Source organism: Myripristis murdjan, chromosome 17, assembly GCF_902150065.1.
Source record: "Myripristis murdjan chromosome 17, fMyrMur1.1, whole genome shotgun sequence".
NCBI lineage: Eukaryota > Metazoa > Chordata > Actinopteri > Holocentriformes > Holocentridae > Myripristis > Myripristis murdjan.
The window spans coordinates 11,925,528-11,945,929 of record NC_043996.1 but is presented as its reverse complement, the minus strand read 5'-3'; the positions used below and the strand labels follow the sequence as shown (position 1 = coordinate 11,945,929).

The following is a 20,402-nucleotide window of genomic DNA, read 5'->3' as shown; positions in this document are numbered from 1 at the left end:
GCACAGTTTTCTAAAACATGCTTACCAGGGTTTTTCCACTTGGGTCCCAGTTTCTGCCTATTTGGTGACATTTTGTGCAAAGAATGTTTTCAGTCTTGCATGTACAACAGCCTCGTCATCAACAAGGTATTATGGAAAGACCGCCTCACACCATCTCCCCTCTAACCTGCTTTTGATTAGGTGGTAGGCCTGCAAAACATGTACACCGAGTGGCAGTTCTTAAATCACAATAACACAATATTTAGTCTGTGGTAGGGGTATTTTAAGATTGTCATTTATTTCAATTTGAAACAATACAAATGTCCATGTTATGAGACCACTAACACCAGCGAATGCCATTCAACTTTAAGGCAGATTTTATTTTGACATAATGCAATTCAAACTGATGCACAACAAAAGGAGAGAAACAAATCAACAAATTCTAACAAACACAAAAGAATTCAAACACACAGCAACCATGTAACATATCCATACTATAATGCGGATATAATGCTCCTTGATGGAGAGAGCACAGGGCTTGATGATGGCATTTCTGACAGGGCCACAGGGAATTTCCTAACGCTACAATGTGAGACATGTCCTCTGTATGTTAGCAGGACACTGCATGGACCCCTACACCACACAGAGACAGTAAAATATAAAGGAATGAACAAAAGCTCACAGGACCCACTGCCCACTTTGTGCCATGAAGCTCATCATAGCCTATAATAAAGTCAGTTCATTGCTTTCTTGCCGCAGCAGATGTGTAAAATAAATGGAAAGCTCTAGTGAGTAAAATTGCATATTTTATTGCAAAAGCTCTCAGCACTGTAAACCTCTCTCTTTTGTGACAATCATTTGTGAAAATTATGGTCTGGACGTGCAACAATCAAGACAAACAAGCTTGGTTGCAGGCAATGCTACAAGACATCATTTGTTGTATTGCATGTTCCCATGTAAAGAGAAAAAAAAAAATACAGGAAATCCATCAGTTCCAAAGCATCCTTACACTTGGAAGCAAAGGATGCAGACTTACAGATGCTGAGGAAAATGACATTAGATAAACAATAATTAGGGTAACAGTGAGGATAATCTGGTGTCAGTAACTGGATAACCCACACACATCTCATGAAATGTTTTCTTTGGGAGCATTCACAGTGTTCTGGTGCAGAAGGTGCAACAGGTGAGGTGCTTTATGGGGGATTTTACATCCTACATAACAAGTCTCTTGCCCATTTCCCTCAGTCCAAGTAATGTGGTGTGTACTTCATAGCACTTGCAGATCTATATATTAAGTAGAGTATCTAATACTTCAGCTTTACAGAAACACTTTGTAGTGTATATCATGTGCAGACATGCTTTTTGCTGGAGGGACTGGATAGGAAGGTTGCCATCTTGATTAGATCAGATTCAGTTTGACGAGCTATGCATTGTAATTTACAGTACAAATTGGTGCCTGTTATAGCCACTATATATTAACCCGATGCTTTAAAGTACAACAGAATCAGTGTTGCCCATATGATAAATTCAAAACAAGCATGGGGTATTATACTTGGCATGGTTAAGTTAATTTAAACTAATGTGCTTCCTTCGACAAGAGATTATTTTTGTATGATCTTTTCATTCATGTTCCGAACAGAAAGTAATGAACTGTGACACATGGCAGATTATGGTTTGATAGGAAGTGTGCAAACAGCAAAGTCCATCCGACCAGCCAAACTGCTCCAACAATAAACTCCTCTAAAACAGCACTCATCTGCTTTACTCTCTCTCTCTCTCTCTCTCTGTCTGTCTGCCTCTCTCTTTTTTGCATCTTCATCTATGGTCCATTATCATTCTTACTGGTGCATTTTCACTACTGTCCAGGTTTAGGGTATTGAGCAATACCCTCCACAGGCCCTGCCGCCGTGCTGCTGCTGGTCCACCAGACGGACCTTCTGACCCTGGGTGTCACTCTCCCAGAGCCCTGGGGTCTGGAGGATCTTTTCCACAAGTTCCTCAAAGGCACACTCAACTCCATCCTTGGTCTTGGCACTGGCCTCTGCACAGAGAAAGAGGAGTATTGAGATTCACCAACGATCAACAAAAAGATAGTAAAAGTCATTATCACAACATGATGGTCAAGCAAGTTCTGAAATGTTACAATGTTCACTCTTGAAAACTCAACCTTTAACTCTTGATAAACTCAAGACATTCACATAACACATCTAACTTTTGGTGATATTTAAAAATGTCATGACACTTATTACAGGGATTTTAAAAAATGGCTGTGCTCTGACAAACATGACATAAAAAGTATGACATGACTTCATCTAAGAACCAAGAGGCATTTTCTGGAAACAAGACATCCACACAGCGGATAAAAATCCATGACATCTTCTTGCCCAGCCCTTTTCAAAACCCCTTAATTTAGCCATTCTAAAATGGAAACTCTACAGAAATGTTAACCTAATTTCCCAGAGAGGGGTAGATTGGTGCTGGGAATAAGGAACACGTGTATACATGGATTTGAATGAATGAAAGACTGCTAGATTTTAATCATAATGCAGTTCTTCTGGAGTGGCTACATCTTTCAATGTGATGCTGACAGTGGGGACTCAAAAATGCCAAAGCAGAATAAACAAAGCAACAAACTCAAACTAAATTCATGACATACTAAGTGATGTCTTGACTAGTTCCAACTATACAATTACAGTTCTGACTTTCAAGTTCAGTGCTGTGATAAACATAAAGTTCAGTATTATGGTTCTGTGGGACATTAATACTACAAATAACCACACTTGATATTACTGAGACATACATACCAATAAAAAGCATAGAATGCTTCCTCGCAAATTTCAAGCCCTCATTTCTGTCCACTTCACGGTTGTCCTGAAAATCAAATAGACATTTAGCTTCCTCCAATCCTGCACATGTAGGCTATGTGGAATAGGGTTGTCATGATACCAGAAATTCAGTAGTCGATACCAATACCAGTGAATATCCACAATTCTCGATACCTGTTTTGATACCGCGGCAAAAAAAAAAAAAAAAAAAAAAAAAAATCCTGTTTACTTCAACATACACACCTTTATTATGTCTGTTGAACATTCAAGTATTTAAGCCTTCAAGCATTTAGAACAAACAATAAGTCTCCTATGCTTTAACAACAACTTTTTAGACTGCACAGAATTTCAGCTGCAGTATCCAGCAGCAATATGAGAAAAATATGGAAAAAATAAGTAGGCTTCTACATAATTAGAAAAAGAAACAACTATTTAACAGGAAACTTGTTTTGCAAATTTCTTATCTCTTAAGCATCCACCTCAGATGCAAAATCCTTCCACACGACTCTCTGTGTTTCTTTCAGACAAGCCGAGGCAGAGCTGCCACTCCATCTTTCATGTGTGCTTATCCCCTCTTTGGCGCACGCTTGAACAAGCATAAATCGTATGTATGCTGCCCCCGTCAGTCCCGGAGGAATATGTTACAGCCCGCTGAAGGCTACATCTAAATAAATACTTAATCTAAATAAATACATGTGGTACCTATGATACCTATAATACCATAGAAAAACAGCTACCGTTATATTTTTGGCCTATTGGCATCGACTTGGTACTGAAGTATCGGTTCTCATGACATCCCCAATGTGGAATATACACTCTACAGAAAAAAAGGCTTTCAAAAAAACCAACAAGTGAGAATAGCATATCTACAAAATGCTTCTTGTGTATTCCTGGAGATGTATGGTGTCCTTGTTTGCTTTAAAGATTAGTAAGTGTGAAAGGGATTTGTGTTGCCAAAGCTCCCAGTAACAACACAAAGAGATAATCACCTTTGATCTTTTACACAGCCTGGCTTTTAACAGCTATCACACAACTGTAGGAGAGATAAGACTGATGGGGAAATGAAATTTGGCACCAGCACAAACAGATACCTCACCTGATCGATTTTGTTCCCAACCAGCATTTTTACAATGTCATTGCGTGTGGTATAGGTCTCCAGTTCATTCAGCCAGTTTTCAAGCTTTGTGAAAGTGTCTCGTTTCGTGACGTCATACACTGTCGAAGACACAGGGAATCAGGGCATGAGGAAGAAGGAAATAATATTTACTGTCAGCACAGACTTTCCCCTAAACCATAAAAATGTGAAAGGTAAGCTATATAAAGTAAGACTGCCGTTATCTAGAAACTATAGCATTACAATTCTGGCATTCATCCAACACGTAAGTACAATAAACTTAGAGTCATAGGTAAAAACCTCAATGCCCTGACAATTTTCCTGTGAACCTGAAGTGATCAGACAAAAGAGAAGTGCAAAGAAAAAATAAAATAAAATAAAATAAGAGCTGAGGACAGATGACTGGGATCTTTAGAGAGATTGAGTCGAGGAGATATAATTCCTTAAAGATATAATTCCTTAATGAAAAAAGCTTAAACATTTTTTTCCCATTTCAACCACTATGACTGTTTCATTAAATTAGTAATAACCTTTGTGCATGTGTGTTTTTCATGATTCTGTATTCAGGAGGGGGGGGCATAAAAAACGTGGCACTAAGCATCAGTGCTCACCAAGTATGACACCTTGTGCACCGCGATAGTAGCTGGGCGTCAGGGTGCGAAACCTTTCCTGTCCAGCTGTATCCTGCAAAAAACAAAGACTCAGTCACTCACAATGCAGACCAGCGACAGACTCCAGCACAGTGAGCACATTATGGCTGACAGGTACTGTACATTTCGTGCATGGAGGACACTGGACCTTTTCCCCTTCCCCTTCCAGTCTCACTCTACATTTCTGTTTGCACACTTACTATGTAATGTCGCCATCTTATGGTGAAAACCCATGTTTCACAACGTTTTTCAAGACATCACTGCTATGGACAAGAGGCTGACATTTTTTCGGGATTTCCACCGGTCACAGGATTCCCGTGGGAATTCCCAAGGATGGGAGTCATTACACTATTAACCACGTGATTGAGATGGGACGGAAAAAAAAGTCAGCGGGAGTGGGCGGGAGCAGGAACTATGATAACAACAGCCCAGTTTTTATTTATGATTTTATTGTATAAAGTTCAACATAGCTGTAAATGCTGTCTATAAATAGATTAACTACAACATGATATGCAATGTTTGGGTTTATATTCAACTAAGGTGGGCATGGCGTGACCCATTTACTGTATTTTTTTTTTTTCTTTTCTTTTTTGACTCTAACTGACCTCCAAAAGAGCCAGAAAAACTATTGGGGCCCACAGGCCATGTGTTATTTATGTTTTGTGCCCTTTAGTGAAGGTATTTTTGTTGTTTAAATTAAGGCAATGCATCCCTCCCTATATGAGGCTACCAGATACACTGTTCCATATGGTTTGAATTAAAATTCCAGTAGAACACAAAGTAATCTAAAAGGGATGGGGAGAGCATAAAATCAAATTCTAAAGAATAACCCCATCAAGGAAAAAAAAAACTGAGTAGGATGGGATGGAAGCGGGAGTTATTCGACCGGGAGTTGGACGGGACAGGATGTTTTATTTTACTCTGCCTCGAGACTGGGACGGGACGGGATTATTTCTGTGGGAGTGGGATGGGACGGGAGCGAAAATCCATTCCCGTGTCACCCTCTACTATGGACAACACTGTGAGGACAGGACTTACCCATATGGCCAGCTTGGCTTTGTTCCCATCTATAGAAATTGTCTTCACTTTAAAGTCCACACCTGCATTGACCAATCAGGAGAAACAGGGCAAGAGATACAGAAAGGAGTTCAGCATAAAGAAAGTTATCAGTCTCCAGGGATTGTGTGTTTGAGTGTATGTGTGTGCGTGCGTGCGTGCGTGCGTGCGTGCGTGTGTGTGTGTTTAAAACCTATCGTCGCTGACTGGTCTGGATCAAAAGTATCGTCTGTGAACCTCAGGAGAAGACTGTTGGGGGAAAGTAAAGATATGAGATATGGAAATGAGATGGGCATACAATAAGGGTGGGAAACTATTGGCGAATTGCTCTGTTTTTTGTTTTTGTTTTTTACAGTATATGAACGGCATCGTGGAATCACAAGACCACAATACATCTTTGTTGTTCACTAAGCAGCTCTTACGACTGAGGATCAGCATTACCAGTGAGACAGCTACTCAACTAAGTGACACTGACTTTAAAAACCAGCTAACATAATTTAACTGCATTAGTTAGGTACAGCTGACGGCATGCGGCACTTCCTGTAACAAGGTCAACAGCAGTAACATGAAGCACCGACAGCTGTTTGCGGAACAACAACAACCCCACTGTCAACATTCACAACAGGCTAGCTAGCTTGTGAGCTAACTGCCGACAGCGACAAACCTGGACTTTCCGACTCCACTTTCGCCAATTATCAACAATTTCAGAGTTGTCAGAACGTCTTCATCCATATTCTTTTGGGAGCTACTTTGGCTTGGACTTGGAAGTACTCTGTTAACGATATTTCACTTGTTGTTGTGCCTGCAGGCAGTTAGCGGCTCCGGTGTCAGCCTGCTGTTGGTGCAGCTTCCGCTCGTCCTGGAAACGTGACGTCACGACGCTTTACGTGTTATCGGGTTTCATGAAAATGTCACACAAATAAAAACTATATCCACACCGTCCACTACATTTTAACTGTTGAACCTTATAAAGCATATAATATGTGCGTGTTAAAACAATTTAAACAATATATGCAATCATAAAATGATGATTATTTCCGATTAGGTTTGAAGTCTCTGATGTTTACCAAAGACACCAAACAGTGGAATCATGAATGAATGTTAGCCCTATAAATCCATTCATTTTTGAAACAAACAACTGATTAAAGTAAATCAGTCAGAGTGGGATTTATCTATTTAGTCTTAACACAGAGAGTAGAAATTAATGTAAGTGGTGCTGTTAAAAGGAAAAGAAAAGTGTCTTTGTAATTAGCCAGCAACATAACAAAATGGTCACAGTGGTCAATGTGACACACGTCTGTCTTTGCGGGGTTGGTAAAAACATTTGAAATGCATGATGATGTGTTCGTTTGCTCTTAAATGATTGGTCAGGTACTCAGTTTACCTGCAGGCAGAAGTGGAGGAGAGTAGGATGGCTACCTCAGAAAATGAGTCAGCTGACACAGGCAAAGAACTTTTTTAATTGTAGGGTATCAACAAAGATGCACAGGTAGAACACAACATTCCTTTGTTCTGCGGCTTCACCAAACACTGAGCACTTCATCACCTCAGCCACGAAAAGGAACCAGTTGGGATTTGGGGGTTAAGCTACGGGAAACCAGTGACAATGATTAGTATTCAGATGGAAACAGTGAGCCATACAACAAGTGGTTTGTTTGTGTAGACTCTTTGATAGGGTCAGTTCTCAGCATCTACTTCTGGGCCTACCTTGATATTATGCAAATACCACCTAATAAAGGGGTTGTAAAACATCCCACTGCACACACATACACACACAGCCTGAGAGACAAATTTGGGTGTGATACAGTGCTCACCACAGCTAGTTAATCTGAATCTAGAGCTGTAGCTCTAGTGTGTAACACAGAAACTCTCTGAAGTGGCTTCTGCTGTAGATTTCAGACCTAAATCTAGAGGAAAAATTGATTTTCCACAGTAATGGCAAATTTCCACACGGACTGCATAGAGAAGCCCCTGCGCCTCTGGTTTGAGATGATGGGCTGTTTCATTGGATGTCACCCATGGTGGTTCTTCATTGCCCCTCTTGTCCTCTCAGCAGGGCTGGGGAGTGGATTTTATTTTCTCACGGACAGGATGTCCAACGACATCGAGGAGCAGTTCACGCCTGTTGATGGGAAAGCCAAGATGGAAAGAAGATACATTCAAGAGACTTTCCCAGAAAATGATTTGATGTTTTCTAGTGTAAGGCTGAGCACAGATGGGACTTTTGCAACTTTCATAGCCACAAGTGACAGCAATGTTCTGACTGTGGAATCACTTCAGGAGATACTAGACCTGGATCGTAAAGTTAGGACCATGGTAGTGTCATTTGACAACAAACCATTTGAATATGTCAATCTCTGTGTTAGAGTGAAAGGAAATTGCTACTCTAATGACATTCTGGATATTATTGGTTACAACACCAGCAATATAGACCTCGTCAATTTGACATTTCCATGGTATTACTATAAGTCTCAGCGCGTTGCCTTGTATGCCAGTCTGGGCAGTGTGAAATTAAACAAAGAGAACTCGGTTGTTGAAAGTGCTCAGGCCATACAACTCCGTTACTATTTACAAGACGACAACAAAACAAAAACAGACCGGTGGTTGGAAGACTTTTTGAATCTGCTCTCAAACATATCAACAACTTCCATTAAGGTAAGGAGAAATGCAGTGTGTTAAAATATAAATTTAAGTGCTTTTTCAAATTGTTTTTTTCAAATCTGTTAAGTATTTGGTATTTTTCTAGGTGTCATACTCCACGTCCATGTCAATGCAGTGGGAATTTGAGAAATCTCCAGGTTCAGTCATCCACCTCTTCGCCATCACCTACACCATTGCCATTACATTTTCTATCATGTCATGCTGGAGGTTGGTAAAACATATGCTGTCAGTGACTACAGTTTATTATGAGATGACCTTGTTGTAAATCCTCAGTTGATTTAGTAGGTACAATAAAAGACTGAAGGCAGTTCAATATATAGTTCTTCTTTGTGTGGTGGAACTGAGTGGCACTTTTTTTTTTTTTTTTTACCTTCCACAGGCTGGATAATGTGAGAAATAAGGTGTGGGTGGCATGTGGTGGAGTGTTTGCCACAGCTCTAGCGATCCTGTCCAGTTTTGGCATGTTGCTGTTGATTGGCCAGACTTTCGTCATGACAGTTGCCTCCTGCCCTTTCATGATACTGGGTAGGTGGAACATCCAGGTCAACTGTACACTGTTTAAGTCTGACTCAATACAAGAAAGTGCTGCAGAGAAAGAGAAATTATACCCATTCACACTGAATGGGTGTAAAATGCATGTTCTCTAATAATAAACTATTAGAGAACTGGATACTTATACTTCTTTTACATCTCATTTAAAGAAATGGTTAATTAGTACTCAGTTCTGTCAGCACTAAGACTTAGTCGCACCTTGCTGTCCTCAGTCTGTCTGTGCTGATCTTCTCTTGCTGTCTACTGTCACATGTCGCTATCTTGCTATCTTGCTACTGCCAGTCTGCCTTCATGTATCTGCATGCATGTCTTACTGTGGTTTTGCCTTTATTGTGTCTAATTTTACATACTGTGCATGCTTTTTGTATCTGTGCTTCTGCTTTGCATGTTCTAGTTATTGTCTAACAATGCAGCTCAGTGTGGTCTTATTCAATCTACTTTTCTATTAACATTAATGTCTTCATGCATTTATTGTCTTGCATATCTTGTATCATGAGTCCCTGTGTTGCATGTTTTAAGGATGTCCTGAAAGATGTTTTTTATTAATATTATATATGTTCTATTTTCTTCATTTTATTATTTGTTCTGCATGTTTATAAATGACCTCAGTAACTGTGTAATTTCAATCACATTTTCATACTCTATTCTACAGCCCTGTTGATTAATGTGCACTGTCCCTGTTAAATAAACAAACAAAATAAATAAATAAATAGATAAATAAAACCTAAAAACATTATAAACTGATAACTATTTGTGTGATGAACATTTGATGTAGCCTACTTGATTATTGACTGCTTTGACCTACCTGTCAACCAATCTTCCTTCAAATGGAGGTACATTACATTTATTTGGTACACACTGATGAAGACCGTGGATCCAAAAATGTTTTGTATCGCCAAAATGTGAGGAAAATAAAACAGTGAAACTCCACAAGTGCAACCCTAATTTATCCATTCACTATTCAAATGTTTCAGATGAAACATTTAGGGTTAATTGGATGATTTAGAAATAGGAAACAGCAAAAAATCCAAATTTTTATTGTCTCAAAGGTAAAAGGAACTGACCTGGTGTCAAATGCTTCCCGTTATTTTGACTTTTTTGGAGTTTTAAAACTAATATGTGTTTTTTTTTTTTTATGGAATATTTTCATGTTATATAATCTTACTTTGTCAGCTGACACCATGTTCAAGATCGGTTTTTCTATGTTCATGGCAACCATACACTGGATTTTGGGTCAACATAATGTTACAACAGATTTATGTTTTTGTATACAATGTTTTCTCTGCACAACCCAAAGGTCAGAAGACATGTTTGTCATTATCTCTTCCTCTTATGACTTTTTGTATTGAAGGTATTGGAATTGATGATATGTTCATCATGGTGTCCTGCTGGCAGAGGACTCATGTTAAGGATGATGTTCCCAAACGTCTCGCTGATACCTATAAGGACGCCGCTGTCTCCATCACCATCACCAGCCTGACTGATGCTCTTGCTCTCTTTCTGGGCTACACCTCAACCTTCCGCTCAGTCCAATCCTTCTGTCTCTATGGCGGGCTCTCTGTTGTTTTCTGCTATTTATACAACATCACTTTCCTGGGTGCTTTAATGGCTTTGAATGGACAGAGGGAAGAGAAGAATAGGCACTGGTTCACCTGTTCTGTGATTCCTTACGACCTACCAAGTGATAAGTCAAAATGCTTCACTTTCTGGTGTGATGGTGGGAGCTATGATCCAAACACTAACATGGAGAAAATGCATCCAATGAACCACTTCTTCAAGAAGTTCTATGGCCCATTTCTGACCCAAAAATGGATTAAACTTTGTGTACTTGTCATCTATGCTGGATATCTGGCTGTGAGCATCTATGGATGTTATACTTTAGAGGAGGGACTAGATATCAGGAACCTGGCTTCAGACGATTCCTACATAAGCAATTACTACGATGACCAAAGCTTGCACTTCTCTGAATATAGCCTTAGTGTGATGGTGGCTGTGAAGCAGCCCTTACCTTACTGGAGCGAAGATGGCCAAAAGAATTTCAGTTCATGCATTGCAAATTTTGAAAATCTGAATTATGTTAACAACACGTTTGCTTGGCTCCTTTCCTTTCAACAATATGCAAATGCTGCTAGTCTCAATATAAACTCTCAACAGGCTTTCCAACACCACCTGCTGGAGTTCCTGGACCTCAGTCCTATGTTCAGACAAGACATCAACTTTACTGCCGACAATGAGATTCAGGCTTCTCGCTTTTTCATTCAAATAGTCAATCAAACCTCCACCAAGGATATGTTGATTGGCCTTAGGAAAACGGCGGAGCAATGTGAAGTTAAGCTTCTGGTGTACCACCCTGCTTTCATCTACTTTGATCAGTACACTGTCATTTTGCAAGACACCATTGTAACCATCCTGGTGGCTGCCATTGTGATGCTGGTCATCTCACTCATGCTGATACCCAACGTCCTCTGTTCCTTCTGGGTGGCCTTTGCAATTTGTTCAGTTATTGTTGGTGTGGTGGGATTCATGGCTCTGTGGGGGGTGAACTTGGATTCCATTTCCATGATCAACCTGGTCATGTGTATTGGCTTTTCCGTAGATTTCTCAGCCCACATCTCTTACTCTTTCATCTCCAGCCCTAGCTACAACATGAATGAAAAAGCTCAGGATGCTGTGGCCCACTTAGGCTATCCAGTACTTCAAGGTGCAGTGTCCACTGTTTTGGGAGTGGTGGTGCTCTCCACATCTGGGAGTTACATCTTTAGGACATTCTTCAAGATCATGTTTCTGGTGATTAGTTTTGGGTTATTCCATGGATTAGTGTTTATCCCGGTGTTTCTGGCCCTGTTTGGAATATGCAAGAAATGTTGTGAATGATGTAGATTCTTTGCATCCAATTTTCAGTTTTACTCCAGTGTCTTTGACACTATCTGGGTATGTAGGAAATTATCTAAATTATGTGATTCTTTGCATTACATTTTGAGTTTTGATTTCATGCTAAGAATAACTGCAATCATTTTTGTGCGTTTGTCTCTGATGCAAGTGTTTCAAATTAAAAGCTAGAAGAACACATACCAGTGTTTTTTGTGTGGTGCTGGCAGTGGCAACCGACTAGAAGAGGGGAAAACTCACAGAAAAAAAGTGTTAAAATATAATACAAAGTACAATAACAGATAATATAACTCCTCTAACCCCACCATCATGCCAATAGGAGCATTTCAGCATAAACCCAAAAAAATATCAACCTGTATATCCTGGTATGAAGTTCAAGGTGAGTTTAATAATGTTATCAAACTGCATCAAGGCATATATAAAATAGCACATTCAAATATTTAAATATCACTAGAGAATCAATACTATGGAAATTGAGGTATGAATTGGAGGCTATGGAGAAAAATATGGTTTCCATAAATACATAGTATACTTAAACATCCGCTGTTGCTGAACAACAGCAGATGTATCATCTATCCATGAAATATCCCTGAGTGTGGCTTGACAGTGGTGCTAGAGGAAAGGTCATGGGTCAAGAAACCAAAAGGTCCTTCCTTAGTTATTGCATTCAGAGACAGGATTTGTGGCACTTGTCAGGGTGAATCAATAATATCCTAGAAACTCTCCTTTGATGATATAATTCATATGATTTAAGTGAGTCTACATTGTATATCCAATCATCATAAAAGAATCGTCATTTACAAATGAGAAACATCTGGATTGTATACGAAACATAACGTGGCCCATATGCAATGCAGATGTTTCTCACCTGTAACTGTCTTATTGATAAACCAGTGCATTTGTAATTACTCATAAAATCCAATAAAGTGAGGACTCAGATTAATATTTGATGTCATAATAATGTTGAAAAAAAAATGCAATAATAATATTTAACCATACAGGCTGCATATATTACACTGAACTTTCATAAAGAAGACAAACTACTTATAAACCTGCACAGTTCACCTTTCATTATCGTATTGGACAATCCAGCAGACTATTCCATGTCAGTTCCATATTGGAACTGTGGCCAGAATTTATTTTAATATTTAACTGTAACCAGCACTCAATAAAGTATGTCATCAGTCTAGTCAGTTTACTGCCAGTCAGTTTATTGCATGCTGGTTGCCTTGGTCGCTGTCAGCATAAACTAGACAATAAGGAAGTATCTACCTGTATTTTCCCCCTAAGAAGTACAAGTTATTGATTGGCCAGACAATCAATAATGTTGCCAACTGGCACACATGATAACAACAATAATGTGCATCAAGACTATGGCACATTTAAAAATAATAGAGAAAATGATTATCCCTAGAAACACATTAGATAATTAATACAATTAACTGAGTCAAAAGCTGATGTCCAAAAATCAGAAATGAAAACATCCATTATAATTAGGACACATCTGGATTTATATGGAACATCACATGGCCCACCCACAATCTAGACACAACAGAGATCTATTATCTTTTGAAGTTGGTACAAAGTTCACTGCCACGCCTGCCCACATTATACAAATACTTATTGAAAGGTTTGTAAAACATCTCAGTACACGCACACTTGCACTTCACAAATCACAAATATAGATAAATATAGATATAAATATAGAGTGTGATTACACACAGCTCTCTCAATTTGACATCACAGAGGTAAGGAGCAGCAAGCTCTACTTCTGTATAAAAGGTGGATATTCTCTGCAGCAGCTTCTGGACAAATTTTCAGCCAAAAATCTCGGTTCCAGAAAGAAAACTGAAGTTCTACAGCGATGGGAAAATGCCACATGGATTGCATAGAGAGGCCCCTAAGCCTCGGTTTAGAAAAGTTAGGCCATTTTGTTGGATGTCACCCGTGGTGGTTCTTCATTACCCCTCTTGTCCTCTCAGCAGGGCTGGGGAGTGGATTTTATTTTATCACGGACAGGATGTCCAACGACATCGAGGAGCAGTTCACGCCTGTTAATGGAAAAGCCAAGATGGAAAGAAGATACATTCAAGAGAATTTCCCAGAAAATAATTCGATGTTTTCTAATTTAAGGCTGAGCACAGATGGGACTTTTGCAACTTTCATAGCCACAAGTGACAGCAATGTTCTGACAGTGGAATCACTTCAGGAGATACTAGACCTGGATCGTAAAGTTAGGACCATGGTAGTGTCATTTGACAACAAACCATTTGAATATGTGAATCTCTGTGCTAGAGTGGAAGGAAATTGCTACTCTAATGACATTCTGGATATTATTGATTACACCGCCAGCAATATAGACCTCGTCAGTTTGACATTTCCATGGTATTACTATAAGTCTCAGCGTGTTGCCTTGTATGCCAGTCTGGGCAGTGTGAAATTAAACAAAGAGAACTCGGTTGTTGAAAGTGCTCAGGCCATACAACTCCGTTACTATTTACAAGAGGACAACAAAACAAAAACAGACCGGTGGTTGGAAGACTTTTTGAATCTGCTCTCAAATGTATCAACAACTTCCACTAAGGTAAGGAGAAATGCAGTGTGTTAAAATATAAATTTAAATGCTTTTTCAAATTGTTTTTTCAAATCTGTTAAGTATTTGGTATTCTTTCTAGGTGTCATACTCCACGTCCATGTCAATGCAGTGGGAAATTGAGAAATTTCCAGATGCAGTCACCCCCCTCTTCGCCATCACCTACACCATTGCCATTACATTTTCTATCATGTCATGCTGGAGGTCGGTTACACTGTTTGCCAAAATCTGCTATCATGACAATTTAGTATGAAAAGTCTATGTTGTAAATTCTCAGTCAAAAAGATTGAAGGAAATTCATTATAAAGTTCAGCAAGGGCAAATCAAGTTATGTGTTCCCATATTAAAAATCCTCCCAAAAATTAAAATCTATCATTCAAAACAGAAACAATTCTTTGTGTTGTGTAACTGAGTGGCACTTTTTTTACCTTCCACAGGCTGGATAATGTGACGAATAAGGTGTGGGTGGCATATGGTGGAGTGTTTGTCACAGCTCTAACGATCCTGTCCAGTTTTGGCATGTTGCTGTTGATTGGCCAGCCTTTCGTCATAACAGTTGCCTCCTGCCCTTTCATGATACTGGGTAGGTGGAACATCCAGGTCAACCGTACACTGTTTAAGTTTGACTCAATACAAGAAAGTGCTGCAGAGAAAGAGAAATTGCACACATACAGCTTGACAAGCAGTGGCGTGCACAGGGGGGGTGCTGCCCTCCTGGTTGAAAATTGTGCGTTAAAGTGCCCTTTTTTTTTTAGTTGAAAACGCCGTGCTAAAATGCCCTCCTAGTTGAAAATGCTGCACTAAAGTTCCCTCTTGGTTGAAAACGCTGCACCCCTAGCGCCCTCTTGGTTGAAAATGCCGCGCTAAAGTGCCCTCTTGGTTGAAAACGCTGCACCCCTAGTGCCCTCTTGACTGAAAATGCCACGCTAAAGTGCCCTCTTGGTTAAAAATGCCGCTGCTCCTATGTATTTGGTCACAGTAGAGTTGCAATTCATGAGGTTTTTTTGCACCTGTATTTTCACATAGCCCTCGACCTATAGGTCGGAGCACCACTGTTATTCTATTTAGCTTGATTTTGCTTTCAAAAGGCACCAGATTGATGGATTTAAATGTACAATTTTCAAAAATTTTCTCCCAGGGGGACACGCCCCCAGACACCCCTGCCCTTCAAAAATCCTGTGCACGCCACCGCTGACAAGTGAAAAATTTGAAACGAAAAGAAAAAAATGACATTCATTGGATGACTTAGAAACCATAAACAGCAAAAATTATCCCAAATGTAAATGGAGCTGAACTAGTCATTGAATGTCTTGGTAAATAAACAACAAAACCACTCTAATAATGCCAGTATAGCATGAAATCTGACAAATACAGCAAAAACAGTAAGGTCCATAAGTATTTGGACAGTGACACAATATTTATAATTTTGCCCTTGTATACCACCACAATGGATCTGAAATGGAGTAATCGAGATGTGATTGAAGTGCAGACTTTCAGCTTTAATTTAAGAGGTTGAAGAAAGATATGGCATTAACCTTTTAGGAATTACAGCCAGTTTTATACATTGTCACCCTATTTTCAGAGGCTCAAAAGTAATTGGACAAATGATATACAACATACATAACTATAATTATTAGGATTCTATTCAATATATGGAGGAAAATCCTCTGCAGTCTATGACTGCCTCAAGTGTAGAACCCATAGACAAGGTCTCCAAATTCTGAGTTTCCTCCATTGAGAGTATCTCCCTATCAAACCCTTTACTGCAGATGCCTTCAGCTGCTGCTGCTTTTTTGTGGGTCTTTTGGCCTTCAGTTTGGTCTTCAGCAAGTGAAAAACATTTCTCTGTTCTGTTGAGGTCTGGAGGCTGACTTGGCTATTGAAGAATATTCCACTTGTTTGCTTTCAGTAACTCTTGGTTTACTTTCGCAGCATGTTTTGGGTCCATCCGCACTGTAAAGCATTGTCCTATCAGTTTAATGGCATTTGAGTGAATCTGAGCAGACAGTATAGACCTATAAACATCAGAATTCATCCTGCTACTTCCATCAGCAATCACATCATCAATAAACACTGGTGACCCAGTTCCATTGGCAGCCATACACGCAGGGCTGGACTGGGAGTGGTGTGGTGTGTGTGTGTGTGTGTGTGTGTGTGTGTGTGCGCAAAGCCTAATCTGGCCTTTCTGTTGTGACACCAGTGGTTTGCACCTTGCTGTATACCCTCTGTATTTATTTTCTCGCAAACGTCTCTTGACTGTAGATTTGGACAATGATACACCTACCTCCTCAAGAGTGTTTCTGACTTCACTCAACATGATTAATGGGTTTTTCTTCACCAGGGAAAGAATTCCTCGGTCATCCACCTTAGATGTCTTCCATGGTCTTCCGGGCCTTTTGGTGTTGCTGAGCTTATCAGTGCATTCTTTCTTTTTCAGGATATACCAAACCATTGATTTGGCTACTCCTAAAGTTGTTGCTATCTGTCTGAGAGCTTCTCAAGGAAATTGAATCAGGTCAACAAGACTTAGTTATATATGTCTAGAAGAGATTTCGCCCCTTATCCAAGTGGCTCCATCAGTTCATGCTGTTCACCATACTAGACTGTTTGTCTGATTTTTTGTGCCTAATGATGACCTCCTTCACCTATATAGACACCTCTTTGGATTGCATGTTGAGAGTTCTGATAAACAATGCAAATGCAAACACTTGGAATGAACTCCAGACCTTTTATTTTCTTAATTTATCATGGAATAACAAGGGAAAAGGCCATCACACCTGGCCATGAAACTGCTTTTTAGTCAAGAATCCAATTACTTTTGAGCCTCTGAAAAATGGGGTGACGATGTATAAAACTGGCTGCAATTCCTAAAAGGTTAATACCATATTTTGTCCAACCCCTTAAATTAAAGCTGAAACTCTGCACTTCAATCATGTCTTGATCACTCCATTTCAGATCCACTGTGGTGGTGTACAAGGGCAAAATGATCATGTCACTGTCCAAATACTTGTGGACCTAACTGTATCTTGGACATTTAGGGCCCTATCTTGTGCCACCCGCTATCCGTTGCCACTACCTGCTACCCGTAAATTGCACATTTAGCAGCTTCCCTAAACGGTATCTTGCGCCCACGCTACCCGCTATACATTATGCCGACTCCGTTATTTGCGCCTGGAGGTGTGTCTGTGGGCGTGTTTTATGCGCTTTCCCTACAATTGCTATCTTGAGCACACACTTTAGGGAAAGCGAATAGCGGGTGCTCAGGACCACCCGCTATCCCATTTGGGCTTTTACAAGAGCACGCCAAGGCGGCTTCAATGCACGCCCCGATGGAGCCACGCTACGCACGCGGTCGGACTGATACCGGGACGCTGTCGGAATGGACTGAGTATATTACTCATACAGACTGTTTAGAGGAAAGACTGTTTTAAAGCAATACGAAATCCCCAAATAACGGGTTTAGGGACTCTGGCGCAAGATAGGGCCCTTAATGTCACCCTTTATTCTGATCTCTTTTTTTAAAGATCAGAATAAAGGGCCATATATTATTGTAATGAAATATGTCCATGTCTCATTATCTTGTTTCATCAGCTGACTCCATGCTAATGATTGTTTTCACTCTGTGTTCATAGCAACAATATTGTGAATGTCAGATCAACATCATGGGTGATAATATTGTGATGACAGACTCATTTTTTATATGCATTGTTTCTGCTTATTTCACAAACTAAAGATCATAAGTAGTGTTCCTGGTAACCATGTTTGTTCTAATCTCTTCCTCTTATGACTTTTCGTATTGAAGGTATTGGAATTGATGATATGTTCATCATGGTCTCCTGCTGGCAGAGGACTAATTTTTTTGACAGAGTTCCCAAACGTCTCGCTGATACCTATAAGGACGCCGCTGTCTCCATCACCATCACCACCCTGACTGATGCTCTGGCTCTCTTCCTGGGCTACACCTCAACCTTCCACTCAGTCCAAGCCTTCTGTCTCTATGGCGGGCTCTCTGTTGTTTTCTGCTATTTATACAACATCACTTTCCTGGGTGCTTTAATGGCTTTGAATGGACAGAGGGAAGAGAAGAATAGGCACTGGTTCACCTGTTCTGTTATCCCTTACGACCTACCAAGTGATAAGTCAAAATGCTTCACTTTCTGGTGTGATGGTGGGAGCTATGATCCAAAAACTAACATGGAGAAAATGCATCCAATGAACCACTTCTTCAAGAAGTTCTATGGCCCATTTCTGACCCAAAAATGGATTAAACTTTGTGTACTTGTCATCTATGCTGGATATCTGGCTGTGAGCATCTATGGATGTTATACTTTAGAGGAGGGACTAGATATCAGCAACCTGGCTTTAGATGGTTCCTACATAATTGATTACTACGATGACCAAAGCCTGCACTTCTCTGAATATAGCCTTAGTGTGATGGTGGCTGTGAAGCAGCCCTTACATTACTGGAGTGAAGATGACCAAAAGAATCTCAGTTCATGCATTGACAATTTTGAAAATCTGAATTATGTTAACAACACGTTTGCTTGGTTCCTTTCCTTTCAACAATATGCAAATGCTGCTAGTCTCAATATAAACTCTCAACAGGCTTTCCAACGCCACCTGCCGGAGTTCCTGGACCGCAGTCCTATGTTCAGACAAGACATCAACTTTACCTCCGACAATGAGATTCAGGCTTCTCGCTTTTTCATTCAAATAGTCAATGAAACCTCCACCAAGGATACGTTGATTGGCCTTAGGAAAACGGCAGAGCAATGTGAAGTTAAGCTTCTGGTGTACCACCCTGCTTTCATCTACTTTGATCAGTACACTGTCATTTTGCAAGACACCATTGTAACCATCCTGGTGGCTGCCGTTGTGATGCTGGTCATCTCACTCATGCTGATACCCAGCGTCCTCTGTTCCCTCTGGGTGGCCTTTGCAATTTGTTCAGTTATTGTTGGTGTGATGGGATTCATGGCTCTGTGGGGGGTGAACTTGGATTCCATTTCCATGATCAACCTGGTCATGTGTATTGGCTTTTCCGTAGATTTCTCAGCCCACATCTCTTACTCTTTTGTGTCCAGCTCTAAGGATGATGTGAATGAAAAAGCTCAGGATGCTGTGGCCCACTTAGGCTATCCAGTACTTCAAGGTGCAGTGTCGACCATTTTAGGGGTGGTGGTGCTCTCCATATCAGCTGGTTACGTCTTTAGGACATTCTTCAAGATCATGTTTCTGGTGATTGGTTTTGGGTTATTCCATGGCTTAATGTTTATCCCAGTGTTTCTGACGTTGTTTGGAATATGTAGGAAATGTTAAGGATGTAGATTCTTTGCATCCAACTTTTAGTTTTATCTGGGTATGTAGGAAATTATGTTAAATATGTGATTCTTTGCATTACATTTTGAGTTTTGATTTCCTGCTAAGAATAATTGCAATAATTTTTGTTATTTTATTTTTGTGTGCATGCAGAAGTACTTTTGGGTTACTCCATGGCTTAGTGTTTATCCCGGTGTTTCTGACACTGTTTTGGGCATGTTCTGGAATGTCTGCTCCCTGTGATGAATCAGACACAAGTGCTGTCAGACAGGAGGATAGCAGCAATAACCAGGCAGTAACACAGCCTATGAACCAACCCTCAGGCTCACCATCAACCCAAGAAAATCTTAAAACAACAAAAGGAGAAGAAAAGAGATTCAGAAGAAGAAAACTGATTCCCACCAACAAAGACCATTAGCAGAATCACTGTCCAATTTGAATCCAATTTTGGATACCCTCTCTGATGAGGGAAGTACTGTCACAACAGGAGATAGCAGTAATAACCAGATGGAAGCACAACCTGTGAATAAACCTTCAAGCTCAAAATATAGTATTGAGTTGACAATATTGAGTTATTGATACTATTGACTGATACAAAGAAAGGTAATTTGCGATCCATATATTAGGTTAAATAAGCTTTATCATACTTAATGCTCAACTTGTGACATTTAGCATTTACCATTTTACCTTGTATTCCCTTTTTGCTTGTTAAGGACAGTAGCTGAAACTGTGTACTGAACTGAGGAGAGAGGTGCTTTTCATTG

The 20,402-nt window shown here is 40.0% G+C and overlaps 3 protein-coding genes across 3 annotated transcripts; 2 read left to right on the top strand and 1 right to left on the bottom strand.

Moving 5' to 3' along the window:
• Positions 1–296: 296 nt before the first annotated feature.
• LOC115375560 (ras-related protein Rab-18-like) lies at positions 297–6,496 on the bottom strand. Its single transcript, XM_030075004.1, has 7 exons — positions 6,289–6,496; positions 5,818–5,873; positions 5,607–5,668; positions 4,530–4,602; positions 3,901–4,019; positions 2,784–2,850; positions 297–2,020 (listed from the first exon to the last, which is right to left on the bottom strand). The coding sequence occupies exons 1-7, from the start codon at positions 6,354–6,356 to the stop codon at positions 1,848–1,850; spliced, it is 618 nt and encodes a 205-aa protein (XP_029930864.1). The 5' UTR covers positions 6,357–6,496; the 3' UTR covers positions 297–1,847.
• A 1,063-nt stretch (positions 6,497–7,559) lies between these two features.
• Positions 7,560–11,711, top strand: LOC115374836 (patched domain-containing protein 3-like). Its single transcript, XM_030073980.1, has 4 exons — positions 7,560–8,279; positions 8,371–8,492; positions 8,665–8,810; positions 10,189–11,711. Exons 1-4 carry the CDS (start codon positions 7,560–7,562, stop codon positions 11,709–11,711), a joined length of 2,511 nt encoding a protein of 836 aa, XP_029929840.1.
• Positions 11,712–13,590: 1,879 nt separating this feature from the next.
• Positions 13,591–19,638, top strand: LOC115374835 (patched domain-containing protein 3-like). The gene is made up of 4 exons (XM_030073979.1): positions 13,591–14,310; positions 14,402–14,523; positions 14,757–14,902; positions 18,122–19,638. The coding sequence occupies exons 1-4, from the start codon at positions 13,591–13,593 to the stop codon at positions 19,636–19,638; spliced, it is 2,505 nt and encodes an 834-aa protein (XP_029929839.1).
• Positions 19,639–20,402: the final 764 nt, after the last annotated feature.